General features: G+C 57.0%; 3 protein-coding genes across 3 annotated transcripts; 1 reads left to right on the forward strand and 2 right to left on the reverse strand.

Moving 5' to 3' along the window:
• Window positions 1–3,594: 3,594 nt before the first annotated feature.
• On the reverse strand, window positions 3,595–9,144 carry BESB_006440 (protein phosphatase 2a regulatory b subunit (b56 family) protein; the record flags this gene model as incomplete). The annotated part of the gene is made up of 11 exons (XM_029359399.1): window positions 3,595–3,721; window positions 4,058–4,218; window positions 4,602–4,763; window positions 5,329–5,440; window positions 5,756–5,884; window positions 6,214–6,312; window positions 6,826–6,917; window positions 7,320–7,523; window positions 7,789–7,849; window positions 8,178–8,402; window positions 8,792–9,144. The coding sequence occupies 11 exons, from the start codon at window positions 9,142–9,144 to the stop codon at window positions 3,595–3,597; spliced, it is 1,725 nt and encodes a 574-aa protein (XP_029222312.1).
• Window positions 9,145–14,595: 5,451 nt separating this feature from the next.
• BESB_006450 (surp module domain-containing protein) lies at window positions 14,596–18,709 on the forward strand (the record flags this gene model as incomplete). The annotated part of the gene is made up of 5 exons (XM_029359400.1): window positions 14,596–15,795; window positions 16,323–16,492; window positions 17,189–17,321; window positions 17,830–18,213; window positions 18,638–18,709. 5 exons carry the CDS (start codon window positions 14,596–14,598, stop codon window positions 18,707–18,709), a joined length of 1,959 nt encoding a protein of 652 aa, XP_029222313.1.
• Window positions 18,710–21,023: 2,314 nt separating this feature from the next.
• On the reverse strand, window positions 21,024–22,346 carry BESB_006460 (uncharacterized protein; the record flags this gene model as incomplete). The annotated part of the gene is made up of 1 exon (XM_029359401.1): window positions 21,024–22,346. One exon carries the CDS (start codon window positions 22,344–22,346, stop codon window positions 21,024–21,026), a length of 1,323 nt encoding a protein of 440 aa, XP_029222314.1.
• Window positions 22,347–22,569: the final 223 nt, after the last annotated feature.

Raw genomic sequence — 22,569 nt, forward strand, 5'->3', positions numbered from 1 at the left:
TTTCTTCGGTGTTTTCTCGGCGCTTGCCACGCAGACGCCGTCGGTCAACGAAGCTTCGAGGGTCACGCGCACAGTACAGGGGAAGGCTTTGCTCAGGTCTCGGCTTTCCATGGAAGCTCAGCTTGGTCGCCTCAGAACGCGCTGTTGCACGCTCGAGTGAGTATAAACTCGCGCTGGAACCGTGTCAGTGAAGAAGGGAGTGCTGCCTGGCGTTTAGTCGGAGGCTACCGTGCGTAATAATGAGACTTCGAAGCGTGGCCAAAAGCGCGGAATTGCTGCGGGCAGGTCGCGTGAGTGGGACGCTGTTTTTCGTCGGATTTGCGTCTGGAGATTTTTTGCCCTCGTTTCCGGGCGGAACGTGCGCGCGCGGCGGGTTTTCCGATTTGTATGGTCTTGCCCGAGCTGTCGAGTTCACCAGTGCGCTCGTTTTCCTCACGAAGACCCTTGTCGGTATTTCACAAACAGAAACCCTTCCACATTCTAAACTTGTGAAACTAGCCGCAGCAGCAGTAAAGGCACCGGAGCAGACCGAGAGTCAATCTCATACGTATCAACGCATTCACGTCGTACGCATAGCGTGCGTAGTCTGCAAAATCGTGAACCCCCCCCCCCCCCCCTGCTACTCGAGCTGAGCTAGGATCTTCGGCAGCAAAAGTTAATCAGCTATGGCGAGAGCAATGGCCATGGAGCGATTCTGGTACAGCGACTGAACGCTATTCAGCCTCTTGATCTTCTGCCTGCTATTCCTTTTTCAGCACGTGCGGGACTAGCTCTGTATCGATAAACGGTCGATGCATTTCCAGGATGTATACACATTTCCGTATTTCGACTAAAACGCACTCCAAACGAAATACGGATCAACCTTCTTTCCCGTTGCCCTTAGAGAGAGTGAGAACAGAGCCTCTCAAGTGCTGGCACAACTCGCGCCGTCGTGGTACTGTAATCCTAAACCTTCAACAATCCACAGGGATACACTGCAGACATCTCAAAAAGCATTTGCTAGCCGTATTTTGCTTTTTGCGCGAATTGGAGGCGTACGCAGGACTGAACGAAGGAAAGCGTTACACAAGCGTTTGCTCGTTGCCGGCGTAATCACTTGCTCAAATTCAAGCGAAAAGTTTTCCCGCCTCGCAGAGCGCCCCATCACAACATACCGTAGCGGGCCGCCATAGTGTGAATGAAATTCGCCTTTCATACTGACGTGGTATTCGATCCCCGGAGTTGCTGGTTTTTGCTTTTGTATGATGTTCGTCCCCATAATGTAGATCAGCAAAAAGAATACGTAGCACGCGATCTATCGTCATTGGAGAAAGGGGAAACCAGATCTTGCTGTGTGAATCTTCGAAACTTTCCGCTCTCCTCTCGAATCTCCAACCCTTGCAGAGCGTGCGCGGACTACGCTTCGCTTTAACGAAAGTGTGCGTTCTAGCTTCCCCCTACGAAGAACCTCGGGGCTCGTCCGCGCCACCTGCGGACAGAATCTAATTCGCGCTGGAGGCATTTCTATGCTGGTCTGGGGCAACAGCATCAACTTCTCCCAAATTTCCCAGACGGATATTTCAGTTTTGTATTAAAGATGACGGTGTTGCGAATTTCGCGCCTCGCATTTTCGCGACCCGATGCCATTTGTGGCCTCGAAAGAGCCGGCTCTCGGTTTTCAACGCATTCAACCTGCCGGACAAAAGCTCTTTCACAAGGTAGCAGACGGCAGGCGTCTCGCAGGTAGACGCTCGCCCGAAGAGAGGAAAGACACTCACATCAGTTGCTGTGCCTTTTTCAGAGAAAGATGGAGAGAAAGCGTACGCTGAGCAAAAAAAGTCTCACGAGCCAAAACTCGAAGAAAAATGGGATATACATCGCCTTCGGGCCTCTCCTCCGCATGCGGCCCAGACAAGATCTCGACGGAAGGGAAACCAGCGGAGACTAGGAGCGGTCTTTGACTCGCGCACGAAGATCTCCATATGCACATGCAGCCACGCAGCTAGGTATGTATACTTATCGTACTGTACATTTACATACAAACATTTGTATGCCTTGCGCAGACGATACGCACATGTATACACGCGTGCCTCCACGCACGACGCGGCCGCGGCACCAGACAGGGGAGCCAACAGGCCCCCCCCCCCCCCCCCCCCGCCGCCCCCCAGTATACGCAGACACAGACACTCGCACACGGAAGCTGCAGCATGCAATCCTTCCGCTGAACCCGCTCTTCACGGGAAGCACGGTGCCTCGCGTTCGCGGCAGTCGTTGCTGTTCAGCGGGGTAGCCACACGCGAGGCAGAAAGCCCAACGGGAGGCAAGGCTCCTCCCTCTTCAGTGGATTCGCTTTCTCGTCTGTCTGTCTGTGTCCTCCTCCAGTTCACTCTGTGAAGCGATCCTAGGAGAGATGACAACGCATCACGCGTGTTGCATTCTCAGTTCCGCCTCGCAGAGCGTCTGCCTTCCCTGACATCCTTTCCTTTCACGCACGACCCCTCCTCTCTCCCCCCTCCCCTTCCCTCTCCCGCGAAAGAAGCAGCTGCGGCATCCTTTTAAGAGAAAAAGCCGCGAGCACACGCGTTTTCGCTCCGTTGTCGCGGCCTCGTACCCTTGCTGGGGCGACTTCTTCGAGTTCCGTGCGCACGCAAAAGCGAGTCGAAGACGCAAACACGAGTCTCAGCACAGCGTGGCCGTCGTGGAGTACAGACAGCTGACGCAAGAACGAGGTCGCTTCCCCGGCAGCCCAGCAAAACCATAATACATGTGCAAGCAAATCGAATAGATGTGGTTCCGCGTAAGCAAAGGAAGTATAAATATATATGAATAGACGCATGGAAATTCCAATATCGGGTCCGACCAAGCGGGTGCATATCCATATATATATGTGTTGTGCTTCGAGTGACAGGAGAGGAAGCAGAGATACGACTAGAAAGCAAATCAAATGCCTATTATATGGTTCACATATACATATATGACAACCCATGATGCCCGCCTGAGCGCCTTGCCGCGGCAACTCCCTCACTCTCGCAACTCCTCTTCCCCTGAAAAAAGCTCCCTCCGGCTGCCGCTGCCTCCAATGACTTGTCCTCAAAATATGGAGCGGACGAAGCGCCACCGCCTCACCTCGTGCCCACGTATATGCACCAACACATGTCAGTGCGTATGTGCATAGACGCGTGGGGATGTCCGAAAAAATACGTTAAAAATAAATACTTACATATGCGCACGTCTGCGGCGCGTTGCCTCGAATAGGAGGCGCTGCGACAGCCGAGCCGCGAAGGCCCGCAACAGACGTCCTTCCAAGAAGATGTGAGCCTCTGACGCTCGTCCGTCATTGCCTTCCTCGCACACAAACGCGCGGGGCGAAAGAGTTGGGAACCCTCCACAGACGTAGATATGTGGAGTCGTCCAGCCCCCAGACAAAGACATACATATAAGTATAAATATATCTATATATTTATATATGTATACAGATTTATGTATGGTGACTAGAAGCAAGTTTTCTTCGCTCCACGCATGGAGACATGACAGCCTCAACTGTGAGTAGTTTCTAGAAGCATCGCAGCTATCCACGCCAGCCACCACGTTTGCGTGTTCAGCCCCGGAACAGGATCAAAAACCGAGGTCATTCGTGAAGCGAATCAGGTGCGCATCTTCCTCGACGCCAACTCCCAACTCCGCCTCGCGCTGCTTCAACTCCGCCCAGCGCCGCGACCGCTCTTCCTCTTGCTGCTTGCGCCTGAATCGAAAAAAAAAACGTGGAAAACCGGTCACGCGTTTCCAAACAGCAAAAAAGTAAAATTTGTGACAATATGGCAAAGCGAAATGCGAAGACACGTACCCTGAAAACGATACAGTCTCCACAGTCACCAACCCCGTCGAAGCGCCTCTCAGCCACACAAATAAGCACTCGTATATATATACATATATACATGTATTTATGTACATGTCTGTATATACATCTATATATACATATATATATATATATATACATACATACCTACATACAACATATATACGTATATGCAAACATATGTATACGTAGGGGGGTCGTGTGTTTTTGTAAACTGCGTACTTCTCCTCTTCGGCGATGTGTTTGTTGGAGCATTCATCGAAGAGCGCCGCGTCTGCCTCAGCGAGCAGTTTGGAGACGTTGTAGGTGAGGGCATGGACAGTGGAATTCCAGTGATACTGTGAGTTCTTGAACAGGGCGGCGATGACAATCGGGAAGATCACCTGCGAAGGGGCGGCGCGAGCCAAACACGCACACCAGCCACTTTCTCGAAAAAATCAAGCGCAGACCGCCAGAGGCCGCAGTATGCGACTCGAACGGAGTTATGTTCAGTCGCTTTCTTTATAGAAACACCACAGACAGAGTGCGCAGCCCAATCCCAGTCACCCCCCGCAAAATGCCGAAAACCAGCCGTCGCCTCGCTAGCACACGGCTCGAAAAGGATCACCCCATGAACTGATATATACGTGCACATATATATATATATATATATATATATATATACATCCACATGCATACATATACATTCATACACGTATACATATATATATATATATATATGGAGACATATAGGTACGTTTGCGTAGGGATGTGCACGGCAGCGTACCTGCCGGTTTTGGTTGATGAGCTTGACGATGTGCTCATTATTCCAGAAGAACAAGACGCGCTCAGCGACTTGGAAGTGCGGCGACTGAATGCAGTCCGCGAGGCGCCGGAAGAGCGGATTCATCACCTTCTGGAACTCGGGAGGCTGTGTGTTGACTAGAATCTGCGCAGACAGACACACGCAGACGAAGGCCGGGGCCTGTGAGGCGAAGGCTGAGTTGCTGCGCGCCTTCGAGGAGACAAGTCAAAGAAAGAGGCAGAGACACTACACGGGGACGGCCACGCGACGTCTCTCAAGAGAGAGGAAAAAAAGTCTCCGGCGCACGCAGACTGCGCTGGTGCACAAATCCGAGACCTCCACACACAGACACACACTAGAAAGGTTGATGCAGAGGAATGTGTGCGTCGCCGCCCGCAGCCTCAGTCTCGCACGTGATCCTGAGGCGCGTCGAGGCTGAGAGAGGATGGACTTCGCCAAATATTTACACAAAAGCTGTGTCCATCTGTTTTTCCAAAGTGAGCGCGGCGTTAGCAGTCCCATGGAAGCCGCTATGCGCAGCGCCGCGAGAGGTGCTGCGCCAGACGCTCTTTGTTTCGCCTCCACGCTGGCCGCTTGACTTGCGGATGCGCAGGTGAGGCGTGTGCGAGTGGGTTCGCCGACGCCCGCGCGAGGGGACGTTCTTCTGGAATAACTCGAAGGCCGCAAATGCGCGCGGAAGCAGACTTACATGCTCCAGTTCGTTGAGAAACAGCACGACCTTCGGCGCATTGGTGACTGGCCAGAAGCGCAGAAGACCGAGGATGATCGGCTCAGCCAGGCGGCTGTCTTTCCTCACATATCTGCGAAGAGAACCAAGACAACAAGGGAAGCGAAGGCGCAGAGAAAACGACGTGAGGCATAAGAGGCGAACCGCACGTCACGAAACGGAAAATCGCGACAGACATAGAGCAGAAAAGCGCGGAGGCGAAACCACACCCCCGCGAGCAGAGACTCCGCACCGACGTCTTCTCGCACGCAAATGAACCCACGAAGCACCCGGTGTCGTTCAGAATCAAGCTATTGCGGCGAGAAGTAGACTCTTGCGAAAGAGGAGACTGCAACGAAAGCGGAGAGTGCGAAAAAAGGAGAAAACGGCAAAAATAAGTCCGGCTTACTGTTGCATGCAGTAGGTGAGCTGCTGGTGGAAGGGACTGAGGCAGCGGGCCTTGTGCAGAGGCACGAGAACCCTCTCCAAGAAGAGCTTATGCTCCTCCTTGAGAGGCAGCGCGAAACCGTTGATGATGCTGAACGAAGCACCACATCCAAAAAAGCCGCTGTCCGGTCTGTATTCACTTTATCCACATGTGGAATACGAGCAATGATGAAGATTGAGGGGTGAACCTAGCAACACAGGAGGTGCAGCGCTGAATTGCGTTCAAACTTCCCACTGAGCACATTTCAGCACAGTACACGCGATGCCGTTCCCCCTCTGCGCTGAACCCTAATCCCCGAGGGAAAGTTCAACGAGGAAAACCGCCTCAAAGAAGGAGATGGAGCTACACAAATCTGCCCTGATTCGCGGGCACGACGCGAGACTCTTTGAGTAAAAACAGCTACAGACCGAGACATGTACCTGCCAAGGATCTCAAGGAACTCCGAAATGCCGTTTGGACTCTCGTCTTCGTAGATGAAGCGAAAGAAGACTTGCTGAATCGACTTGCGAATGAAGAGTCTGCAGGCACGCGCCGGAAACCAGTGAGCCAGCCTGCGAAGCAAAGAACGGCTCTCCCAGGCCCTGGCGCTCGCCTCGGTCCGGCGAGGCTCATCACGACAAACGCAGAGGGAAAAAACAACATCCACACGATCAACCCGACGCAGACTTCTTCCTCTGTGAGTTTCGAGAAGCACAGAAGCGGTGAATCCCGACATGCGCCCAACCTGAAGGCGATTCGTCCCCGTACCGCCCACGCGCCTTGCACATGCGCAGATAGGAGTATGTATACACAGTCATGCTCCGCTCGCATTAGAGAGCAGAAAAAGCAGAGAGAGAGAGAAGTAAGTGGATGCGTTGGCCCCAAGGTTCTGCGTGACTAATACAGACAGACATTTTCACTGTATAAAAGGCCGTGAGCAGATCCTATCTGCGACGCACGCTTGTGCGCTCTCGGCTCTTCGCTGAACTGAGACCTTTGTCGACACAGAGACGCAGCGTATGCACTCGAGTCCTTCCAAGCCATTGCCTCACCGAAGCGCCATGATTTTCCCGTAAATTCGGTGGAGGATGGTTTTCAGGTAGTCGCGCTCTCGGGGGTCCTCTGAGCTGAACAGCTCGAGAAGCTGAAAAGAAAAGTGAAATTCTGGACTCAAGACTGCCAGTGGCGGACGCGCGTGAGAGCACACAGCGATCCGGCGACTCGCCCACACACGTTCAAAAGAAGTACAAAGGAAACTCAGCGCCGAAAAGCAGGGGCTCGAGCTCAACGTCGCGCACACTCAAGATTCCAACAGCAGATCAGAAGAGAATCAGCGAAACATGAGCTTAAAACAATTTTGACGCACCACAGAAAGACACACACCTACCTCCCTCTCAAGAACAAAGGATAGACACCGCACACCGCAGCGAGGACTTCAGCGCGTGTGCGTGTCGCTCAGTTCTCGCGCGTATCCACATAATGGATATGGATATTTTTTACTTTACAGAGGTGTCTAGCCACACTTTTTCTCCCCGGGAAAACTTACGCGGAGAACGAACTGTTGATCAATGTATTTTCGGGCGACCTTGGGGTTCACGTCGTTGGAGACGATGAACCGCAGGAAAAACTCGTAGACGATCTGCAGGTGAGGCCAGGAGCTCTCGAGGGTCGGCTCTTCTTCCTCGGGGTCGTACGTCGCCGCGTTCGACGCATGCGACGGTGGCAAAGCCCGAAAAATATTCGCAGAAACCTGAAAAAAAACGCGCGCGACCATCTCGAAATTGTTCCCGCCCGGGAAAATATCTGCAGACGCGTCAGCAAAACCTGAACCTGAATCACGGCGCTGTCGCGCCTTGCCTCAAGGACACGAGACCGCGTCGACCGCCCATGTGTGTACACGCACGTACGCGAAGGAGCACCCACGCATTTCTACCCTAAACCTTGTATATTCATGCACAGATACAAGTAAGAAGGTGACTGCCTTTACTCGATTTCTTGCTGCGTTTGCGACTCACCATGCTCACGACGTCCGGAAGGTTATGGTCGTTGAAACAGTGTCGAGAATTGTTGACGTATCTGCGGCCGCGGCAACACGCAACGCAGACGGCAGCACCATCAGCCCCAGAAAAGAACGAGACACCTCAATCGACCCAGGAGCGCCTCTCGTCGCTACGATGAGACCGCGGAGGGGGGAACAGAGAAGGCGCAGAGAGAGAAGACGAACCCTAAACCCTAAACCCGCAGCTGCGCGCCTTCGTGCTGTCTCCCCGAACGCCGCTGAACCACGAGAAAACGCTCATCGACGGCGCGCGCGCGCTTTTTTGCAGACAAAGCCCCTTTCAACGAAAACTCCGCGGGCGGCGTGTCCGCGGCCGCGCCCCTGGTGTGACCCGCGGAGCCTTACTCGACGATTTCGAGTAGCGTTTGCCGCTTCGCCTCCTTCTCCTTGACGTGGACCTGCGGCTGGTTGAAGTCAAAGATGCAGGTGCACGCGAGAAGCTTCTTGCGGAATAACTCGGGGCGATCGGCCTGCGGCGCGTCGAGAAGCGGAGGCAAGTCGTCGAAGTTCGGAATCTCGAAAGCCGCGCCCGGCCCCTGCGGACTGCCGCCGTAGCCGCTCGCGCGATACCTGCAGGAACACGCGTATGCGCGTCGCCGCGTGAAATTCAGGCAGAAAACCGCGACAGGAAACGAAAAAACGGCGCGCGCGAAACAAGTGATGCCTCCACTCTTTGGCTGCTCGCCATGGCGGAATCAAACGCACGGGCCCGCGGCCAGCGACTCTGCAGCGCCGAGAGATCCCCCTCACGTCGCGAAATTTCACTCGAGAAAAAGCTAGTCAGTCCACAGCCCAGCTCTCGACGTCACGCTGCTCCCCAGCAGCAACAACCCCCCCTTCCCTCCCCCCCTCCTCCTCCACGGACCCTGAAGGCCAAAACCCCGACAGACAGGCAGAGACGCGCACAGAGACAACAGACAACATGCGCAGGCGCGCGTCAGGAGGGCTGCTTCGCTTACCGTCCATCTCCCACGTCTTTGGAGCTGTCCGCTCGAAGACACACATCCGGGCCGCCGGCGCCTCCTCTGCCGGGCGAGTCGCCCCCCGGGGGAGACGCCGCGCCGGCTGCGCCTAAGGCACCGCAGTCCGCCGCGGCTCCAGTCACCGCCAGCGGGCCCCCGGCGTCTCCGCCCGGAGGCGCTCCCCCGGCCGAGCCCGAGGATGGAGCCCCGCCCCCCCCAGCAGACGCGGCGGCCGCCCCAGAAGCCTGCGAAGACGCATTCTGCGCGGCGGAGCTAGGCGCACCACCAGACCCCGTCGACGATTGACGGCCGAGTTGTAACTTGTCGCTTGAGTGAATCCGTTTTCGCATCGAATGGAAGAGCCTGAAAGCACAAACACCAGCACACGCACACGCGAATCTTCCGCTGAGCACGCGGCGCAGCCCCCCAGAGAGCAGCGTACGCTTTGTCGCGGCGTCTCCCCGCCTTTGCCGCGACCAACAGTCCGACCTGCGAACCGCTCCCCCCCCTCGTCCCTCTGAGGGATGTACGACGGAGGAAACAGAAAGCGACGGCAAACGCTGTCGCTTTCGTAGAGCGCACGGGGACACACCCGTCTCACGAGCAATCCGAGGGCCCCGGCGGCCGTGGTGAGGGGCGGCAGCGGGGGCGCGGCTCGTGGAGCGACGCGCGGCTCGCGTTGAGATGAGAGACTTACTTCATCATGAAGACTCGCGAGGGAGGGCCAAAAGCATTGTGGGGACGCCCCGAGACTGAACAAGAAGAGCCCTGCTGGAGAGGCCAGCGGGGCTACGTGCACGCCGAAGGCTTGGCGTACACGACAGCAGAAGCTCCGAATGAGGACGTGATTTGCAGATGCGTTGTTTCGCAAGAAACGTGCGACAAGAAGCAACGCCTGGCGGCTGCGAAACAGTCCAGCAGCCGCTGGGGGGGGGGGGGGGGGGGGGGGGGGGGGGGGGGGGGGGGACCGACCGAGAGCGAATGAGAAAATCCGAGGCAGCGCCGGTGGCCGGACACCCAGGGCTAAACCGCGACAGAGAAAGACGACGCGAGGAGGGGGGACGTGGGCGGGGACAGGAAGAAGAGGAGGCCGAAGAGGAAACACAGTTGCTACTGTACAAAAAAAGGGAAAAAAAAGGTGTTCGAGGACGAAGGGGGACGAGGAGGCGGAGCGGAAGACAAGGGAGAGCAGACAAGCGTCACCCCGAGCGCCTCGGTTGTGTTAGAACTGCCCAGAAGAGGGTCACGAATCCCAAACAGCGATGCCGAGTCACCGCCTTGACGGCAAGAAACAGGAAAAACCATGCAGCAGAAGGACGGAGAGGATGCAACAAGACACGCGTGACGAGTTAACAGTGGTTACTCAAGTCAGTGGGTAGTCCTGACAAGGAAAAGGAAAACGAGAAGGTGAGAATCTGACGACGCCGGCGGGGGAAGAAATAGACCGGGATGTGCCGAGGTGTACATACACTGGAGAAGGACGTGGATGCGGGTTCGCAGACCTCGAAAACGCGCACCCCCTGTCTAGACTTGGACCAGGCAGCACTTTTTACATGCCCTCCACTGGAAAGGAAGGAGACAACGAGATGTGACTGACGGAATCCCTTGCATGGCGGCCCGAGAAGAAGAAAGACCGAGTCGGCGCGAACTTTGTTGGTTCGCCGCCTACCACCCGACTGAGCCCGCCCTGTCAGACCTGAGTCGCGGAGCAGGCGCCTGCTGCAGGAGCATGCATTCCATTGGAATGAAGAACCTCTTGACTTGCGATGTGTTGCCTGCAGAAGTCGTCTTTCGAAAAAAAATGACCGGCGGCCGTTGAGACAGGCGCAAGCATCACGCTGTATCCCTGCTGGGATAGGGGCGCCCGTGGTGACTGAGTGGAAGAAGTACGCTCGGACGGGCCTGCAAAACACGGTCTCGCCAAGCTGCGTGCGCTGAACTGCAGAAAGAGCGAACAACTCACAAGGCACCAAACACACGGAACACGGAATGGAACAGACACTGCGAAAAAAGACGTTCCTTGCATGTCTCAGTCCAGAAGGGGATGCGAGACGACCGGAGCCGCGCCGAGGCCAGGGCACTATGGCCGCTCAGAGTCATGAGAGCAAACCACGCGCTCGAGAAGGAGGGCAATTTTCTTTGTTTGCCCTTTGAAAGTGGCACAAGACGTGTTCCGAAGCCGTGATGCGGTGAGACTGCGACGAAGCAAGCGAGCAGCTCCCGGCATGAAAGAAAGCACGGCGCATTCGTTTTTGATCGCAGCACAACGCCAAATGCTGCAGCGCACAGACCAAACAAAAACCCGATGCGGTAATGGCCGTAAGAGAGGAGAAACTTGAAGGCGAGGAGAAACATGCCTCTATCCACTGAGATGCCCAACAACGACAGCATGCGCAAAGATCCCGGTAGGGACGGTAGCTGCTGCTGTTCGCGGAGGGAGTCCACGTCGTGGCGTTGCCCTCGCGGCCACGCGCCTCTGCAGCGTTGGGCGCTAATTGTCTCTTTAACTCTGGCGCGCTCCAAAGAGCGACCCTGACGCCAACACAGAGAAAACGCAGAGACGAAGCAGGAACACCACAGAGAGGCGGTGCGCATGTCGACTCTCTGGTATATAGGAGCCGCGCGCACAGCTCCGTACTGTGTGAGTGGTCAGAAACTCAGGGACGAAGAATCACAGCGCCCCGCCGCCTACGCAGTAGCGCATCGAGGCACACAGACTCAGAAGATGCTCGCCTGTCTTCCTATAAACTTGCATGACGTGTGTGTGCGGCAGACTGCGCGGGTGTCGCTCCGTGTGCCCCGCGCGCCAGGCCGTAGCCATTTGAGGGGGAGAAAAGCGGCGGTAGGGGGAGACATGGAGGGCTGGAGTCCGCCGACGACGCCCTGAGCTTCTCTGGCAGGACGCCTGCCCCATCAAGTGGCCTGTGCGGGTCTAGAGGGTATCTTCACTCAAGAACTCGCGAGCTAAACAGCCAACAGCAGAGATGCAGTTTGGCAGGTGCACATACTACACACCCCCCTGTCTTAGGTAGGGCGACGCGACGCGCCTGGGCCGCCCCGTCCACTCTCTCCACGCGTTTCTTCTGTCCTGCAGGACAGCCACTCGCCCGCATCTCTCTGCACGCGGATGAATAGAACGAAAGGGCGGACGCGGCGACAAGAAGAGGAGCGCCGAGGGTTCTACGCAGGTACTGAGAGCACCCTGAAGCTCGGGAGCCACGCCTCGCGCAACCGCAGCAGAACGCCGCTGGGCACATCCTGGCAGGAGCGGTATTCTCAGGACGAATCAATGCGACAGACTGCATACCAAACCGCAGCGAATGTGTGCTGCAGGGATAGCCGAGGCTTACTCGGCTGTTGCGGTGGTGCTCGGCGAGCAGGAGCCACAAGCAACTCGAACTTGGAGCTGGTGGCTCATAAGCAGATCGAAAGCAGAAGAGAGTGTTGGCGACTTCGTGTCCGTCTCTCTAGAACCTCCCCGCATGGTGCATTCACACGCCCTCGATTGCCTGCACCCGCAGCTAACTAAGGTATGAGTTAGCGCAGCTCATATCTCGTCGTACGCGCAGCACACTCCCCTCCCCCTCCCTCCCCCCCAGTACCTCGATATCACTTTCTGTCAGTCGCTATGCACGACTCAGAGATGTGATAGATGTAGGGCAATCCTGCCAGCACCTTAGCAGGCCACGGCAGTGAAAGGAGAGTTTTTTGGAGACGTGAAAAGCGCTGCGAAGGTCCCTCTGTCGCGGCTGCGGCTTGGTGTCCTGACGGAGGTAGCAGCCGCATCCATCTCCTCATGCTCATGACGACACTATCCTTGGGTCATGCTCGCCACTCTGCACGACTTAATCCTTTTCGTGTACGAGTGTTTCACAAGGACCACCGCTCTCGCTAACGTGCCTACTGCACATACCAGCCACAGAGAGCTGCAAGCACTACATACGTGTTTCATTCAATCCCCACGAGAAAAACTACCACATTTTGCGCGTGCGCTGCTGCAGATTGTGCACTGTGGGCGAAAACGTTTCGTCCGCTGCGGATACGTCTTTTCCTGGGCGCTGGCGCCTACCCCGATAACCGGAAAATTTTCCTCGTGAAGCGCGCAGGCCCTTAGGTTGAGCTCCGCTGGGGAATCCTGAGTTCCTTTTGACGCAGAGCTCACTGGGCAAGACAGGGAGAGTTTTCGCGATCCTACTGGGCTGAGATTCCCAGCTAACCATCCCTTTTCTTTGAAACACACTTCCCTTCTCGCCACTAGCATGGTTTCAAAGTAACAGAAGCCATGTGATCTATATAGTATAAAGTGGCATTAGACCGAACTTGCGATAGATAAATATATCTTCGATGACTGTATATTAGCGGCTAAATGTCAACTGGCTGAACAGGAGGCGGCGGTTTGCCTCTTGCCTGGCTGAGGATATGCGCCACGTGTTCCTGCAATTCTGAAAGCGACCCGCGGGCTCTCTTAGTCTGCGTTTGGCAAGTTTCGGCTCTACAGTCAAGACGCCGTAGCGTCGGTTAGTTCCACGATGGGCAAACGATAGCAGGTGGCGAAATTTGCCATAGGAGTCAAGGCAGTCTGCAGCTTCGTTGTGATGAGGCTCGCATACACCCCTCTAACCGCAGCGTTGAAGCCTCCATGCTGCGAAGGGAGATAAGGAAAGCTTGGCCGTTAAGGCGACTGAACGATTTTTTCTTTTAACCCTTCGCTCCCCGCCTCTGCTGCTGCCCGTCTCTCTAGCCAACCGCCGACGCGGGCGTTTTTCTTTCCAACGCCCCCTCGCGCATGCATGCGTGCCCTGTTTCTGGGAGAATCTCACCCAGGCGGCATTCTGTGCATTTCCGCCGGAAAGCAGGTGCGAGATTCCCTTGCGGCGCGGTCGGGTCCTCCTCGCGACGGCCTTTTTCGCGGAGTTAGTGTGGGATTCTCTGTGGAGCACAGCGAACGGCCAGAGTTCTCTTTCTGCGTTCGCGCTGCTCCTGCCCTCGCCCCGTCGTTCGACAGTCTTCTCCCTTCTTCTCGTCGTCCTTCCTCTGTGACACTTTTCTCGTATTCTTTTCAGCGTACTGGCGATGGACTGGTTGCAGTGAGACGAACCAGAGCTTCATCAATTCAGGCAATCGCTGCCAGAATCGCTCCTCCTGTCTTCCTCGAAAAAGAGCACTGACTCGGTTGGTTTCTCGAGCTGGTCGCACTCTAGCTTTTCCCCCCGTTGTGAGGAACTCTGGGTGAATTGTCTGTCGTTTTTTCAGGTCTTTTCCACTTCTTGTGAGTTGGGAGGCGCGCACGCTCGTTGCAGTTCGCAGTCCGCATGTGACGCCTTCAGCGCCCCGCTGTACGCGCAGCTCGCAGTCACGTCTAACATTTTCACGACGACTCCTGATTCCTTTTCCTTCCCGTCCCATTCTTTTCTCCATTGTCCGCTGCTTCAGGTCGAACGCTTCTTTCCCGTTGCGTGTCGCTGTGTCAGCCTTCAGCTCTTGGTGGACTTCTGCCCTCTCCCTCTCTCTCTCCGTTCACGGTACCCTTTTCCGCCGCGGATTTCTTGCTCCCTTCGCAGCGAAGTGCCGCGCGCTGCGCTTTCCATCGGCCTCGTCCGGTCTCACTCGCTCTGTCGCCTCGAGCAGGGCGGGAGATGTTCGTTGTTTCAGCACTGTCGCCGCTGGGCTCTTTGTCTTGTTTCTAGCGTCTCGGCCGCCTTCCAGGGTGGGGAGGCAGCGTTGCGCCCTGCCTTCGGTCGTTTGCAGAGGGCGAGTTCGTTGTCTTCACGCGTGTTTCGCAAGGTTTTCGTTGAGCCAACATGAGCGCGGCCGTTTTGCCGGCGCCAGGGGCCCCTGGCGCGGCCCTGGCGGGATCGGACTCAAAGGCCGCGGCAAGTCAGATCAACCCGTCTTCGATTGTGTTTCCGCCGCCGGATTTGCGCGGCATCATCGAGAAGACGGCACAGTTCGTGGCGAAGAACGGCGTGGAGTTTGAGCAGCGCGTGCGCCGCGAGCAGAATAACCAGCGTTTTTCTTTTCTCTTCCCGAACAATCCTTACAACGCGTACTACCAGCTGAAAGTTCGCGAATTCCAGACTGGCGAGGAGGCGCCGCGGCCGCAGGTGCCCCAGGCGATTTTGGACATGCGCAAGAAGGAGGAGGAGGAGCGGAAGAAGAAGGAGCGGGTGCTCATGCTGACGCAGTACGGGGAGGAAGCTCGCAGAAAGATCGAGCCGCCCGCGCCAGATGTCTACTCCGTCGCGCAGCCGTTCATCGCCCCAATCGACGTCGACATCATTCAAGCGACGGCGCAGTTCGTCGCGCGCAACGGCCAGCGCTTCCTCTCGGGGCTGGCGCAGCGCGAGCGGCAGAATCCGCAGTTCGAGTTCCTCAAGCCGACCCACGCGCTGTTTCAGTACTTCACGAATCTCGTCGACGCGTACACCAAGTGCCTCCTGCCTCCGCCCGAGCAAATGGAGAAGATAACTGACATCTCAGGGTCCTCGCAGCAGGCCCTGAGTCGCTGCGTGAAGCGCTACGCGTGGGAGGCGGAGCAGGAGAAGAAGCGCAAGGAGAAGGAGGAGAAGCACGCCGAAGAGCGCATCCAGATGCAGGCGATCGATTGGCACGACTTCTTCATCGTGGAAACGATCGACTTCACGGAGGAAGACGACATGCTGCCGCTCGCGGCGCCCGTGGACTTCTCCGCGACTGCCAAGCGCCCGGCGCCCGCGACGCTTGCCGCCCTCGACGAAGACGCCGAGGCGGAGGGCGAGCCTAAACCCGACACGACGATCGCCGCCCTCATCCGCGAAGCAGCGGACGCCGCCGAAGGCAACGCAGAAGAAGAGATAGAAGCTGACGATTTCGAGGCTGCAGAACCTGAAAAAGATGTGGAACCCGCTGCCCAACCTGCGCAGGTTGCAGAGGAAGTGGCTCAACCGGAGAAGAAGGCCGACGAAGAGGCAGAAGAATCCGAGGAAGAAGAGGAGCCGCAGCTCACCGCCGCCGCCCCCAAGGTAAACAGACAGCGCGAAGCGAGGCTTCTTTTTCGCGCACCGCCGCACGAGCGACACACTCCACATGGTGCCCGGACGCCACACGGCAATCTGTATCTGCGCGGAGCGCTGTCGCCTGAGAATCTCCTTTTTAAATGGGTCGCATTCGCGTCTCCTCTCCCCGCTAGGCAGCTGAGGCTAGACTCCGTATCGACCCACTGAAAGGGGATTTTTAGGCTTATATAAGCCAACCATTTTCTGGGGGCGCTTCGTGCGGCACTCCGCCGCTCGTGACCTTCCTGAGGCACAAATACCGCGTCCACACGGCTTTTTCGTCGTGGGGGGAATCGAGTTGTGTGGAGGCCTTTTTGTCTCCGTACACGCATGTGTTTTTTCGTCTTTTAGGTGGAGGCAGGATGTCTGTATGTAAGCCTGGCACGCACGAATGTGCGCGCGGCTGGGCGAAGAAGGCGATTCCACCTGTGAGGCGACGTCGACTTGGTGCCGCTGTGTGTCTGCGTCTTTCCGGTGCTGCGCTGTGTCTGCAGAAGTCTATCCGCGTCGTCAGGGACTACGTTCGCCAGTCGCGCAAGCGCACCGCCGCCGCGGACTCGGGGTCTCAGCAGGGGCTGCAGAAGTGCCCCATCACGGGCCAACTGGTCCCCGCAGACCAGATGTCCAGTCACCTGCGGGTGCTGCTACTCGACCCCAAGTGGAAGTAGGTCCTGCCGTTGGTCCTGAATCGCCAAAGAAGGCGAAAGAGGTGCTTAAGGCGAGGCCGGGGGGAAGGGGGGGAGAAAGAGGGGGGCCTGGATCTGTGAAGACATCGGCGGGGACGTGGAGACTGTTTCAGAGTCGGCTCACGTGGAGCTGGACGGAGTCTGGCGCCATTTGCGAGAGCCGCGGATGGATAGGAACGCGTCTCCAGGTTGAGGGTTGATTTGCTGGCGTATGTGCCTGGTATACACGTGTGTGTGCGTCCTCCTCTTGGTTTATGTGCATGTATCTGTATATCTTGTGTCTATTTCTATGTGTACCGATACATCTATTTCGGTCAGTCTGTCTATCCGCGAATCTATGTAGACCTCAAATTATATATTTATGTTTCAGTCTAAACCTATATTTCCGTGTATCTATGTGTCTATCTCTATCTCCCTTTCTTCACAAACTTCTGTGTGTATGGCGGATAGCCGTGGCAGGGGGGCGCGACGGGCGGGCACGCCCTCGATGAGCTCACTCGCGTAGCAGAGAAGCGGGTTCGATGTCAGGCACTCCTTTTGAGCCGCGAGATGGAGAAAAGAGGCTTTTTTTTCGTAAGGAGATGCAAAGCTCAGTTTCGGTGTGGGGTGCTCGCCTGGTGCCGGCCTGGTGGCTGTACGCGTCGCTCCTGAGTGCGGTCTGGTGTTTTTCTCAGGGAGCAGAAAGAGCGATTTTTGGAAAAAGCCAAGGCGGAATCAGCCTTTGCGCCCATGGAAGATGTCGAGGGCAACTTGGCACTCTTTGTTTCCAAGCGTCCAGATCTTTTTGGATCTGTTGACGAGCAAGTGGTATGTCCTTTCTCTGGGGGAGAGAGGGCGGGTAGCCAACAGTTCACGCAGATCCGGCGGCTGCGCACACTCCGGGGCTCCGCCGATTTCCGCAGAGCTGCATACGCGTTACGTATACACGCGCACTCAGCTAGTCGCATTGACGCATCTCGCTCTTAACGTCTCCTTTACCGGGTGCGCGTATTTTGTCCTCACATACTTTTTCTTTTGAGCGCGGATTTGTTTCTTGACTTTTCTCTTTTTCTCTCGTGGCGGTGCAGCAGGCTTGATGTGCCGATCCTGTATAGCTTTTTCTGCTCGGCGTAGCGCGTCGGGTTCCTCTTTTGCTGTCGCGTTCAGCGACCGTCGCCACCAGGCTCCGGGCCCTGCAGAGCCCGCCTGCCACCTCTCGTCAGTGCTGAGGAGCTCTGCGATTGTCTTTTTTGAGTCCGCATCCGCGTTCATTGCGGGGTGAGTGGGCTCGACAGCAGCTGACTCGGTGCCTTGCGGCGGTCCCCGTTGCCTTCAGGTGGTGGAAGATACGACGGTTACAGGAAACAATCCCGCGGTTGCCTCGGGCGCCACTGCGGTCCCCGTGGGGCCTGCAGGGCCTCCGGCGCCCGCTGGAGCCCAAGGCAGTCGGAAGGGTCCGGCGCCGCCGGCTGCGGCGCCGCCGCCGAAGCGCCCGCGCGCGGAGGCCCCCGCGGCGGCCCAGGCGGCGGCGTCGCCCGTGCTGTTGACGCTTGTGTGCGTGGGAGGCAACGGACTGGAAGACCAAGAAATTCACGTTGAAGTTGACGAGAAGTTAACGGTTCGCGGCCTGAAGGAGTCCCTCGTGGAGGCAGGCATTGGCACGGACTTGGAGGTCAACAAGCTGACGCTCAAAGACGGCGCAACCGGCGCGCTCATGATGGTAGGAAAAGGGGGAAGGACGCATCACGAGGCCTCCAACAGCCGATAGGGGTAATCCACACTCTCATCAGCAGCAACAATGCTGATCGAAACCCGCCCACATGCGATGGAGCCCAGCGGGTTCGAGTGGGGGGGAAGAGATGGAGTCGCGTACACCCCACAGCCGCCGAGACGCATGTGGCTCTTGTGCCTGCATCCCGCTGGGAGACGTCACTCCGTTATAGATATCCGTGTTCAAATGCGTAATAGGTAGTTAGCCGTGGAAAGGACTCCGTTGCGGGCACGATGCATCGAGCGCCGTCACAGGCCTGGACAGCGCAGCCTCGTGGGAGTTTCGCTTCGCGCGGCGGAAAGGCGGGGCTGCTTCGTGGGTCTCGCGTATGCATCTCTTCTGTGTGCGGTGCTTTTCCCCTCGTCTTCTGCAGGATCGCCGGCCGCTGGAGGGTTACGGTCTGCGGAAGCCGGGCGCTAAGGTCATCGTGTCGTATGGAGCGTAGAGAGGAGCGATTATCGCGAGACGCGCAGCTGAAGCTCGCTGTCGCCGCATGGGCGGAACGCGCAAGAGGGCCTTTTAGCTCCAAATGCAAGTGTGTATTCACTGGAGGCATTGTACGGAAACGCGTGTTTTCAAGTCTCTTCCTGTACCCCATTTTTCCTCGTGTGTGTTTTGAGTGTGCGCTGCTGCGTATATGCAGCCCCAGTGTTGCTGTGGTATCTGAGAAGCGGCCGTTTTCACTTCTGCTTGCCTGGTGGTGGACTGTCTCCTGTTTCAAACTTCGGTGCATACCTGATTGTGTGGCTTCCTCCTCTTCGTTGAGGTATGTGCAAAACTCTAAAGGTTTGCATAACAGGATGACGGAATCGTTTCTAAACACAGTGCGATCGGCACAGAGAGTCTACACATTCTAGCAAGGCGGCTGCTTCCTGGGAGCGAGGTCATCGGGACATGCGATCGCTGCGCCGCAGCACATCCGAAATAGTCTGAGCTGCGTTAGCGACAGAATTCAGCAGACATGTCGCCTCCACGGGAATGCCCACAACTCCTTCTACACCCCTGAGTCCCCTCTTGAACTGCAAGCAGGTTTCCAGTTGCCCGCCAAGCTCTAAAACATCCTATAGAGAGGACTCCAGTGCCGTCGGCAGCTCGTAGACTCAAAGCTACGTTTCGCAGCGAAGCGTCCGAGGTTCAGAGGCAACTCTGAACACTTCCTGGCTCGTGTGCGTCCACTTTTCTTCACACTTGCTTAGGGGGAGGGGACGTTTAGCGTTTGGGGCCAGGGGGTCGCAACTTTCCGTTTCGTGAAAGTAACCCACTCTGTGTGAGCAGTCTTCGGAGTTACCGCTCTCTCGCGCCGCCAGCTCCCCGCGGCTCTGTGTCTGGATTCCAATTCATTACGAACACAACGGAGCGACTTGCGATTGGTGAAGTGCGTCATCTGGCCCATCGCTGGGATGGAAATGGCCGGCAGCCTGCTTACGCGGCGCGCGGCGAAGAGAACCTCCCCACACGCACGCTCCACCGACTCTGGCGCCGCGTCGAACGCTCGGGTGCGCGGCGTAGGGCGTGAAGCCGACAAAAACACAGACAAAATGGCCATCGAAAAAAGCCAAGCACCACAAGTCAAGCATGCGAAGACTCGGTTGCGTGGCTACTGCTGCGAAGCCGTGGACATCCCGAGTGGCACGCGAAACAACACACGCGTAGCTCTGGCTGCCTTCAGCCTCCACCGTGGGTGAAGCGCCGAAAAAAATGCTCGCCCCGCCTGGAAGATCGATGCGTTTGCCCTCGAGCCCGCATGCGCGCCGAACTATAAAAACACATATGCAACGACCGACACACATCTGCAGAACTCACACATCATGCGTTCGCGCGCATACGCCCACACGCATCCACGAAAGAAATTGCGATGCACTACCCCGAACAGAGAACACTCCAAAACACCGCTGCAGCAGACGGAATGGAACAGCGACATGCCTCCTCCTCCCTCCACCACATCCTCCCACATGTGCGCGGCCTGCGGACCTGGAAGACAATCACTCGAAAGAGAAATAAGCTTTATGGGCTTCTCCAGGGCCTCTCTTGCGCGCGTTTGCACTCGCGACAGTCCTCTCGAGCTTCACGACGCCCAGCCAACCACACGACGAAACGAAGAAATTCGGGAACCGCCCCATCCTTCCTAGGGAGCCAACCTCCCACGCGTGACTCCCGTCGGCATGCTCAATCAGCCCTACACCGCCGCAAGCCCGGCAGATGCATCAAATCCATCAGCTTCTTGTGCTGCAGTCTCGCCGGTGTTTGGCTCCAGTTTGAATCTGTCGCGCAGCACTCCTTCCTCTCCTGCGGAAACCTTGTCCGTTCCTTCACACGCCGTCCACTCCTCCCCCACAGGGCAACGACTTGCGATTCTCTGAAATCCTTGCCACCTGCATCGTTAGTCAATTGCGTCTTTGCGTCGCGCACCCGTCTGTCACTCCGCACTCTCAGCAGGGCCGCCTAGCAACACGGTCACGCGCCCAATTCCGATGCCCACGGCGCCCGAGTGCATGCGGACGCCGCGGTCCTGTCCGACGACGCCCGCTTCTACACATCTACACTACCAGTTGATCAAACTAGATGACTTCCTACGTACCCAGAGACGCGAATATGCGCATGACCTGAGAGACATGCCTACGTCACCCCACTGCACGCATGGATGGCGGCCGTGGACGTGCAGAAATTGAAAAATATCACTCCTCGCCGCGGAAACGGCGTTCTACGCCCGCAACGTCTTCCCTGCTGAGTCCACTCCACCTGCGCTTCGCGCGCGTCTCTCAGAGGCCCTCGACAGCCTTGATGATGCGCACACCCACGCGGATGATGGGGAAGTTCAAGGCTGCCAGCCAGCACGGGGTGTTCGAACTCTGCGGCTTCACTGCCTTCTCCATGTCTCGCTTCTTGAGCGTAGGAGCCGGCGGCACAAGGACGCTACCCTCGACGCTCGCGGAGGTTGACGCCTCGGATATCGAGTCTCCGTCTTCGTCCACGGCAGCCGCGGCCTCGGCCTTCAGAAGCGCGATCGTTTGCCGTTTGTTTTCTTCTTCTTTCTCAGCCCAGATCAGCGACAGCACGCAATGGTAAAGCGTCCACGTGGCGAAGGTGTAGTTGACTGCCATGAACACGTCGATGGAGTAGTGGTTAAAGGAGGTGACGATCAGTCCGAGGTTGATGACGCCGACGCACAGGCAAAGGGAGCGGAGGAGATTCAGTCGCAGGATCCCGCTCCACAGCGTCTTTCGTCGGTCCTCTTCTTCGCGCTCGGCGGCCAGGATTGAGGCTGAGGGCGCATCCTCGACGTTTACGCCGCGGGAGCCGTTTTCCGCGTTCTCCTCGAGGTCAGTCACTGGCGTCGTGATGTAACCTGCGCCACGGCGCTTGCGAATCGCGCCGCGGAGACGCTCGATGACGCGCCCGAGAAAGCGCAAAAGCTCGTAGAAGGGCACGGCCTTGGTGTCACGGTCTTCACGGTTCGCGTTGCCATAGAGCAACCACGAAGCGAGGCAGCAGCAGGTCACAGTCGAGTGCCCAGAGATGATCATGCCTGTGCACTCTGTGCGCATGGAAAACACCTGCAGGACGCCGAGGTAGAAGAAGGAAGCCACGGAGGTGACCGGTGGCGGGACGCAGTTGCGGGTCGAGGGCGGGACTGTCGTGATGATGATGGCCATGCCGCGGCACAGATAGAGAGTGCCGAGGAGGAATAGGAAACGCGCCCCGTACATCAGGTTGAGTGGCATTTTCAGAAAGCAAATGTGTCGAAAAATCGTCACTACAATCAGGCTGACTGTGACCACGTCCACGACGAGTGGCGTCGCGAAAAAGAGAGGCTTCGACTCTAGCATCTGATCATGAATCCGGTCAGGCAAGCTCTTTTGCGTGCGAGGATCGAAGAACGTGTCCGACGCCACCGAGCACAAGCACATCACGTAGATGCACGCCGTGAAGTACAGGCCTGTGGCGACGACCCGCCAGAAATAGAACTTGGTCGAATGCGAAGTCGCCCACAGCGCCGGAATTCTCTCCTTCTCCCCTGTTTTGTTGCAGGTGAGGCCCTTTTTAGCCGGCGGCAGAAACAGAGACTCCTGCTGCCGCGCCATTTTGTCGAGGTCGTCCAGCAGGCCGCCGCCGCACACGAAGCAGAGAAACGAGCCGACCGAGGCAACCAGACAGGGACACGGGATTGAGACTACGCGAAAGAAAAGGAAGAATCCTCTTCCATTCGAAGAAACTCAGAAGAGGCTTCCCCTGTCTGCGCTCCTCGCGTTCGCGGGGCCCTCCTCCTCAGGGAAATTGCCGCTGGTCATTCACACCGCATGACAG

The sequence above is a fragment of the Besnoitia besnoiti genome, chromosome I, assembly GCF_002563875.1.
Source record: "Besnoitia besnoiti strain Bb-Ger1 chromosome I, whole genome shotgun sequence".
In the NCBI taxonomy this organism is placed as follows: domain Eukaryota; phylum Apicomplexa; class Conoidasida; order Eucoccidiorida; family Sarcocystidae; genus Besnoitia; species Besnoitia besnoiti.